The sequence below is a fragment of the Carcharodon carcharias genome, chromosome 6 (genome assembly GCF_017639515.1).
Source record: "Carcharodon carcharias isolate sCarCar2 chromosome 6, sCarCar2.pri, whole genome shotgun sequence".
Classification (NCBI taxonomy): Eukaryota; Metazoa; Chordata; class Chondrichthyes; order Lamniformes; family Lamnidae; genus Carcharodon; species Carcharodon carcharias.
In genome coordinates, this window is record NC_054472.1 from 103,787,283 (window position 1) to 103,797,032 (window position 9,750).

The following is a 9,750-nucleotide window of genomic DNA, read 5'->3' on the forward strand; positions in this document are numbered from 1 at the left end:
GAAATTATCCCGACATCATCAGGTTCCTGACATTCACAGCAAAACTCAGCTCAATGTGTTGCTTTCAGAGATTTGATATTTAATTGGCTGGCATCTAAGATAGGCACAGCAACTGTATAAATGAATACATATTTTGAACAAATAGCATGTCACTTCTGAATGATATGTATATCCAGTTCCAGGTTTTATTTTGCTTGTACTTGTCATTTTGTATGGCTATGAGTGGTCATGCAACTAAAACAGCTTTATGTGTTTCATTTTAGACACACCAAGATGAAGACAGCTACCAATATATACATTTTCAATCTCGCAGCAGCCGATGCTCTGGCAACAAGCACAATGCCCTTCCAGAGTGCTGACTACTTAATGGGGTCTTGGCCATTTGGAGACATGCTGTGTAAAATAGTGGTCTCCATTGATTATTACAACATGTTTACCAGCATCTTCACATTGACAATGATGAGTGTTGATCGATATATTGCTGTGTGCCATCCAGTGAAGGCATTGGATTTCCGTACACCTTTCAACGCAAAAGTAATAAATGTTTGCATCTGGCTCCTTGCCTCAGTTATTGGCATACCTGTTATCGTGTTGGGGGGCACTGGGACAAGGGATGGTGAGTGTTGAAGCTTTATCAAAACCAACTTCATTTATGTAGTTACAAAGTATTCGTAAAGCCTGATTTTTATTCTGAAATAGTTCATTTTTGCATGCATTAATTTATTTTGCTAACTTTTGCTTACCCTTTGCTCCCACTGGTGAGTTTTAATGGAATGTGAAACACTGAAAATTCAAAAAAAAGACTTTAGAAAAAATGATAAGTGGACGAAGCAGCCTGGCTGACATTCCCCTGTAATGTAAAGAAAGAACTTGAGAAGTTGGAAACTTTTCTATGTAACTGTGCCTTTAAGAGTAATTGAGCAACTAGTTTTATAAATGTTGATATGTTTTATAAAATCTTAACAACAACAGCAATTAGCATTTACATAGCACCTTTAAGGTACTGAACCATCCCGAGACACTTTATAGAAGTGTTATCAGACAAAATTTAACACCAAGCTATTTAAGAACATACAGTATTAGGACACATGGCCAAAATCTTTGTCAAATAGTTAGGTGCTAAGGAGACCCTTAAAGGAGGAGAGAGGTAGAAAAGCAGAAAGGTAATGGAAGAAATTTCAAAACCTAGAGCTTAGACAGCTGAAGGCGCAACCACCAATGGTGGAGCAATTAAAATGAGAGTTGTACAAGAGGCCAGAGTTGGAAAAACTCAAGAGTTCATAAAATCATAGGGCAGGATTTTCCGCTCGTCGGACAAGCCCGGGAGTAGCTGCGGAATGGTCCACCGCCTGCAATTGGGTCCCGACTGTGATTTCACGCTGGTCGGCCAGCCAATGTGAAAAGCGCGCTGATGGCCTCAGTGCTGCTGGGGTGGGAGCAGGAGGAGAACGAACGCTGAAGTGTGCGCATATGGAGGGGTGCGCTCACTGAAAGCTCCCTGAAGGCACAGAGCTGCATCAGAGAGCAAAAGATCTTTAAAATGAAAAATAAAGAACTCACAAATAATACTCAGTCAAATGAAGAGGGTCATGTGAAAAATGAGTTCAAAAAAGTTTTTTTTATTGACTGTTGGAAACCTCATCCCACCTTTGGATGAGGTTTCGCAAAAAATGCAAAGGCTACCTGGCCTACTTGCCTGCCCGCCAACCATAAGGTTGGGTGGACAGTGAAAACTGCGACTTAATTAGCTGTTTAAGGGCCTTAACAGGCTTCTTAATTGTCGGCGGGCACCGTGCCGACTCTTGAGCATGCCCGCCGACTGGAATGTCACGTGAGTGTGCAATGACATTGGGACATTTGCCCGACATCATTGCACACTATTTCATGCTCGGGCATGTCCGGTGTGCGTCCGCACACCGAGCTGAAAGTTTTGGCCATTGAGTGTATAGCACAGAAAGCCTCTACTGACTCTTTGGTAGAGCTATCCAATTAATTCCACTCCCCTTCTGTTTCCCATAGCTCTGCAAATTATTTTCCTTCAAGTATTGATCCAATTATCTTTTAAACGTTGCTATTTAATCTGTTACCACCGCCCTTGTAAACAGGGCATTCTAGATCACAACTACTTTCTGTATTTAAGAAGAGTTTCCTCATGTTGCCTCTGATTCTTTTACCAAATACCCTTTTTACAGTTGAGTTTTATGAAATTATTTTGACAAGGAAGTATTCAATAAACGTCATGGCACTAGGAAGTTCTGAGGAACAAAGAGACCTTGGCGTGTGTGTCCATAGATCTCTGAAGGCGGAGGGGCATGTTAGTGGGGTGGTGAAAAAGGCATATGGGACACTTGCCTTTATCAGTCGAGGCATAGATTACAAAAGTAGGGAGATCATGTTGGAGTTGTATAGAACCTTGCTGAGGCCACAGCTGGAGTACTGAGTGCAATTCTGGTCGCCACATTATAGGAAGGATGTGATTGCACTGGAGGGGGTGCAGAGGAGATTCACCAGGATGTTGCCTGGGATGAGACATTTAAGTTACGAAGAGAGGTTGGATAGACTTGGATTGTTTTCATTGGAGCAAGGAAGGCTGATGGGTGACCCAATTGAGGTGTACAAGATTATGAGGGGCATGGACAGGGTGGATAGGGAGCAGTTGTTCCTCTTAGTTGAAGGGTCAGTCATGAGGGGACATAAGTTCAAGGTGAGGGGCAGGAGATTTAGGGGGGATGTGAGGAAAAACTTTTTTACCCAGAGGTTGGTGACGGTCTGGAATGCATTGCCTGGGAGGGTGGTGGAGGCAGGTTGCTCCACATCCTTTAGAAAGTACCTGAATGAGTACTTGGCACGTTATAACATTCAAGGCTATTGGCCAAGTGCTGGTAAATGGGATTAGGTAGGTAGGTCATGTGTTTATCACGTGTCGGTGCAGACTCGATGGGCCGAAGGGCTTCTTCAGCATTGTGTCATTCTGTGGTTCTGAGATTTTACTTTGGGACTGTTGTTTTAAATTTAGGGTAAATGAAAGGGGTCATGTGATCTGCTTTGAAGTCTGCCTGAAAGTAAGCCTGGGTGATTGATTGTTAGAGATAAAAGGAAGGCTTAGTTTGCTTTACTAGTAAGGTGCAAGGTATTTACACTTAGCTCTGAGTCTCCCAAAATCCCAGAAAGGTGTTGTAGATACCAGGTTGTAAACAGTTGTGCTGTAAATGATCCATGTACTTTTAGGATGAAAGGGAGTTAGGGTCAAGAATAACTAATTATCATTTCACCTGAATGCAAGGTTAATGTGTTTCACATTGCTATGGGGAAGAGGGCAGAGGAAGCCACTTTTGAAATCAGGTTACATGTTCCCCTACATATCAATGGACAGACAGTAGAAGTTTTGTGTGGTCAGCAGAGAAAAAAGGCTCCTTGATTTTGTGAGCTACCACAGACACATGTGGGAGGGATAGGGTCTATTGTCATATATACACATGCTGCCACCTTCTACTGATTCTGGAAGATTTGTTCTGGCATGGCCAGGGGGAAGAAGAGCCATTGAGACAGGCTTTACTGCTGGTGGTGGATTTAAGAAACTCAATGAAAACTGAGGAAATACCCTTGAGACAATCACTCAAAGTTACTACTTAGGGGATTTGTAGATTCATTTGAAACTGGGAGCAACAGTGGACTGTTTGCTAAAATTAGTGTAATTCCATGGAGACTACAAAGTGTGTTAAGTATATAAGGAGAATGCTCCTTTCTGCATTTAAAGTGTAAGTTACCTGCAAAAAGAAAAGTGTTTAGCAACTAGGGCTTTTAGTTGTTTGTTACAGTAAAAGTTTTAAAATGTGAAACCTTGATTTCATTTTTTTGTCAATGGCCTGGCTCTGTTTCAGACAGTGGCTAGGGTTCAGGATGGAATTGATGGCTAGGGAACAGAGTTTGTTGCGAGGGCAGAAGACAATGGCTTCAGTCTTTCCAATATTTAATTGGAAGAAATTTCTGTTCATCCAGTGCTGGATGCTGGACAAACATTGAGAATAAATTAGAGGCACTGGAAGGATCGAGAGGTGATGGTGAGTAAAACTGTCTTCAGTACATGTGGGATCCATCATTGTTTTCAGATGTCACCAAGGGATAGTGTGTAGATGAGAAATAGAAACTTCCCTTGGAATACTTGCTCAGAAATAGATTGAATTAACATCTTAGACTTTCCATCAGAAGTTTCCACTTGGCATTATCACGCTCATAATTAAGTTAAAAATAAAATGAAAACTAGCCTGATTGTGTGATAGCCAGTTATATGAGTATAGCACTTGTTCACTTTAGATAAGATTAGCAGACATTAGTTCTACGCCTTCATTCTCAAGAAACCATGCCGCATTGATGGTTATTTGAATAAAATCCTTTTTTCTCCGATGGTGTTCAGCATTGTTTTTGTTTTGTCCATTAAGATTTGGCTGCAATTAAACTGATTTTCCTAAGAAATTGCAGCATGCAGGATCATTAATTTCTAGTCTAAGCTATAATGATCCCAAACTCAACTCACAGGAGGGAGTGTGAAATATGTCTGTATAATTGACTTAAACAAGGATGTTTAATCTATCTTTGGCTAATTTGGTTAACAGTATTGGAGCCTTAGTACTCAGATTGACCTATAGCACTGTAATTGTTATATTAGATATGCAGCATAAGTTTGATACACGACACCCTCTGGGGAGTGTACTGGAGTGCTCCACCAGATCTGCCTAGCACCGGAACCTAATTTTCAGGATGCCAATGGTGTGCTCAACCAAACTCCGGGTTGCTGCATGAGCCTCTTTTTACCTTCTCACCAGAAGTCTGAGGCCGCCATACGTGAAGCCACATCCTTTGTTAGTAGCCCTTGTCCCTGAGGAGCCACTTCTGCAGCCTGTATGGACCCTGGATGATCTCAGGGTTCTGAGACCTGCTGAGGGCGTATGAGTCATGGATGCTTCTGGGTTATCTTGCACACACCTGCACGATCTGTTTGTTAGGGCCGCAGACCAGCTGAAAATTGAGAGTGGAAGCCTTTGCAGTTCACATACTGGACTGCTTGTTGCCAGGGGGACTTAAGAGCTATGTGGGTGCAGTCAATGGCACCCTGCACCTGTGGGAATCCAGAAATCTCAGCAAATCCCAGTGCTCTTGCCTCCTGGCTTGCATGATCTCTGCCGAAATTGGCAAAAAGGGCGTCTGTGGCCTCCTAGAAACATTTGTGGGTGGAGGCTTCTGAGATCCTGCAAAGGTCCCCAGTAGAGTCTTGGAAGGAACCACTGTGCGCAGAGGTAACTTTAACTGCCAATGACAAGCATGCCCCCTGAGTCCCTGTGGTGCCAAATCCTGCAGAATGTGCATGACCAGTTCCCTTGACAGGCACAGGCATCAGCGACACTGGTTCTCGTTCAACTGCAGGTAGCACTTGCATCGACTGTAGACCCTGGGTCTAGTGATGCACCTATGAACAACAGCTCTGTGAGGTTCATCCTCTGCATGCAGAGGAGGCTGTGCTATCACTTGGTCTTCAGGGTTCTGCTCCTCCCTTTGGTGAGCCAGGTGCCCCCGTCGCATTCTTCTTCTCTCCTGCCTATAAGCAATGAGGCAGATAGTGAGATCACCAGGCTCCATGGTCCTGATGGTCTCCTCACTGCAGTGCCAAAGAGAGTGATGCAAGGGTCAGTTATTATCTCCTAAAGACCACTCTTGGTCAAGTCATCGGCTGCCTCTCAAGGCCCCTTAACACATGCCGGAGAGTCCAGGCCATCGCATGGATGCCCAGTATTTAGCGTGGATGATGGTTCAACATGCCCACATCCAGCGCCATCGCACACCACATGACAGTGTGGCGGCAGCTTCGGCCACTCGACTGCATCCTGAACTCTCATCTCAGACACAGGCATTTTCATAATCTGGACTCTAAGGCTTCACGGTTTGCTTGTACCATGAGTTTGACTTTTCAATGTCAACTAAAACATAATGCAAGGGACGGGGAGTGCATCCCTCCATCACTGTGCGATGGCCACCTTTCCCAACAGGATCCTCAGGCTTGTCTCAGGCAGGCTTCCTCACAAGATTCTCCGATCTCGCCACTGAACATATCCGTCGCGAACGGGGGCGTAAAATCCCGGCCAGTGTTTTACTCTCACCTGTACATTTTCTTTTGACTACTGAGCCGAGGGAGACATGCTTTTAAATTAGTTGCTGGTAGATGTAAACAGGAAAATTAGAACTGATTTAATTACTTGGAAAAGCAAACAGGAAAACAAAGACTATTTTTACTCCTTGTGAAAATTTAAAATTGTGTCACTCTTTTAGTGTGAAAAACAGAGAGATTATAAACAGCTAGAATTGGACACCTGTGGCTTTACAGGCGCTGGCCTTTATGGATAAGAGTATTCTAGTGTTCCCATGGCAACAGGAGCTGAAATACAATATTTTGAGATTGACGTGTTGATAAAACATTCGTAGGTAGCACAATTTCAATATATGCAATCTATCAACAAATGTCAATGATCAGTTTGAAAAGAAATAAAGTGGGAAAAAGACACTAAAACCAGTTATTACATTGTCAGTCTCATATTTTATAGCGTGTGATATAATGTTTCTTGAGGTAATTTTCTAAATGTGTCCACCTTACATCTGTTCACCAAAGTTGATTTTCAGCTGAATAGCCTGAATGCTAAGTCGTGTCCAAATTATTTCCATCAGATTACAAGTTGTAACAAATGAATCTTGTCATGAAAAGCTGAAGGCCAAGCAGGAATTCTGTATTAATTATTTGTATATAGTTAATTACCAAGCCTGACTTTTGGGACCAGGCCTCTACTACATACCCATCAAACAAACTTTGATACATTTCTTTTAACTGAATGTTTTTAATATAATTCACTTCAATATGTAAAGAGACTGCTGAAATTTACTTATGGTCTCCTTGCAAGATCCGTCCTATTTTCCTATTAATATTCCAGTTTATTAATTAGGACAATGTTAGTTATACAGATATTGTGTTCATTACAATATCCCACTGAATTCCCAGAATAGTTATTTATATTTTATTCAAGAAAATCTTAAACAAATACTGTGATGACATTTGACCCGAAAGCAGAGCAGTAACGAAAATTTGTAATTTCTTAAAAGGTCTGTGTAATCTTTACATGTTTTTAAGGATGTTTGTTTGAAAAGGACTTTTGAGAGCTTATTTATTGTAAAGGAATCAATTGTAATTTTCTTAAATAATAAGAAATAAGAATGACAATGTGATCTGATGACCCTTGACCTGGCCGGAAGCAAGATCAACAGGAAGAAAGTTAAAAAAAAACTGTGTGGCTGACAGACACAAAGGAGTGCTACAAGCAGAGGAACTGGAGGATGAAGGTGATCAGTGCATAGATGTAGATACAACAAGAAAGCAGACAGACAGAAAGAGGAACGCAGACAACTCTTGTTAGGAGAAGATCCAAATCACTCTCAGGTCAAGGTCAGTTTTTCTATTTGGCAGAACAGGGCACAGGAACTCTCAGAGGTATTTTGCAAACTGGCTAAAAAAGGTCTGAAACCTGGAAACCTGTGTGAGTAGTTTGGAGACACTAAAGAGCTGGGTGTTTTCCCAGAATTGGCCAACTCCTGAACCAGGTGTTATTGGTTGGTCAATTGAAATAGAACTCTGGAAAGCTACACACTTAGGACTTTTGTGACCTGACAGAGAGAAAGAAAGAGAGAGAGGTTTTCTAGAAGTGTGCCTTGCTGATGATGATCGTTCCCATGAAACCCGAAAGTGAAAGCTGTTGTCGATAGGACTCTGACCTACCCTGAGTGAATACAGAACAGCATATTGTGAAACTGTGTAGCTACATAATGCCACATTTGTGTGGGGAGTGATGGGAATGCTTTTGGTTGTGTAAGGTGTATCTTTGTTCAATTGACTATTTAATGTAAAATTTACCTTTTTTATTCTAAGTATCAGTTGGCTGTTAATTCATGCATAATTTGCATTTGGTCTGATTCGTGTTAAAGTAAATACTACAAAAAGTGAAATCTTGCTGGTAATTTCTTCATTAGGGTGTCATTCAGTAAATTTGGTTATTTTGGTTTACAGCTCCTCCACAGGGATCATCATAACACAGTTAAAATGATACCGATCCCAGTTAACAAGGTTTAGCTGTGATAGTTTTGACTGTAGATGTTATCATAACTGCTGACCATTGTTTTTTTTATTCAACAGGTATCATCGAATGTGAATTGCAGTTCCCACATCCCTACTGGTACTGGGATACCGTACTGAAAATCTGTGTTTTTGTCTTTGCCTTTGTTATACCAGTTCTCATCATCTCTGTATGCTACAGCTTGATGATTTTGCGTTTGAAGAGCGTGAGACTGCTGTCTGGTTCCAGAGAAAAAGACAGAAACTTACGTCGAATCACACGGATGGTCCTTATTGTTGTAGCAGTTTTCATCATCTGTTGGACTCCTATTCATATTTTTGTATTGGTCAAAGCTTTGGTAAATGTGCCTGAAACCACAGCAGTATCTGCCTGCTACTATTTCTCAGTGGCTCTTGGATATACCAACAGCAGCCTTAACCCCATACTCTATGCTTTTCTAGATGAAAATTTTAAAAGGTGCTTCAAAGATTTTTGCTGTTCGTCAGGGTTGAAGCTGGAATTGCAGACCAGCAGCAGAGTAAGGAATACCACACACAATCCTATGTTGTATTGCAATAGTGTACAAGATGCAAACCGGCAAGTATGACTAGCAGTGGAAATGTCATCTTTCTCACCACAGACGAGAGATGACTTTCAGGATCTAGGTCTGACTCAAATTACTTCGGCAGTTTAATTCTTATTTTTCTGACCAAGGCATTGAGGCCAGTTTAGCATTACAATAAATGCAATGATTTTGCCTGTCCATGCTTATCAATAAGCGATCAAATGATCAGTATGCATGGGAAAATCAGTTTCACGTTCATTTTATCTTCAGCACAAAATGGCAGATGTTTAGCATCTGAGCTGGATAATTGGCATTGATCGTAACAGTGCTGCACTTACATTCCCATTTCATTGGGAAATGGGACTTGTCAAATTAGCTTGGCAGGCATGGCAGAGACTGCTGCAATGGATACATCTGGAGTCCTTGCTTATATGATTCCAATTTTTCAACAAGTGCTCTCATTGTATATTAGCAACAAACAACTGAAGTTTTGTGATACAAAACGATTTCAAATCTTAAATGAGAACCTTAAATCGGATTAAAGGAAGCCATCTACAGCCAATCATGTGCAAAAATATATGTCATATAATGTGTTGTTACCAATTTATTAATGTTGATATGTAAAATGCATTGAGCATTTCTGGTATATAAAGCAAACACACATTGAATATATTATATCCAAAGGTAGTGAGTGAAATGTCGTCTTAGAAAAATAGCTCTATTTGCAAACCAAGAGCTAAATGCTTTTGCTTGTAAAAACGAAAATGCATTCTAAGTTTTAAGGTCAAAAGCCTTTGATCATCCGCCACAGTTTAGGTGTAGTCATGCATTAATGAATATATGGCTCAAAGATGGTGTGAATGTAAATTACTGGGTTTTAGGACAGATTCAGGTAACGAAGTGGACTTTGGAAAAGGCAATCAAATCTGGATCAACTAAAGAGAAGCCCTTATTTTGTAAAACAACATGCAACAGAAAGGGTTAAACTTTGTAAGAAAACATACTAGATCCAATTTTACAAATGTACAATCATGGCCA

At 41.1% G+C, this 9,750-nt stretch overlaps 1 protein-coding gene across 1 annotated transcript; it reads left to right on the top strand.

The window, feature by feature from the left end:
• Positions 1 to 263: 263 nt before the first annotated feature.
• oprk1 (opioid receptor, kappa 1) lies at positions 264 to 9,001 on the top strand. The gene is given in 2 exon segments (XM_041190044.1): positions 264 to 616; positions 8,228 to 9,001. Coding segments are annotated over 2 exon segments (957 nt in total). The 5' UTR covers positions 264 to 273; the 3' UTR covers positions 8,842 to 9,001.
• Positions 9,002 to 9,750: the final 749 nt, after the last annotated feature.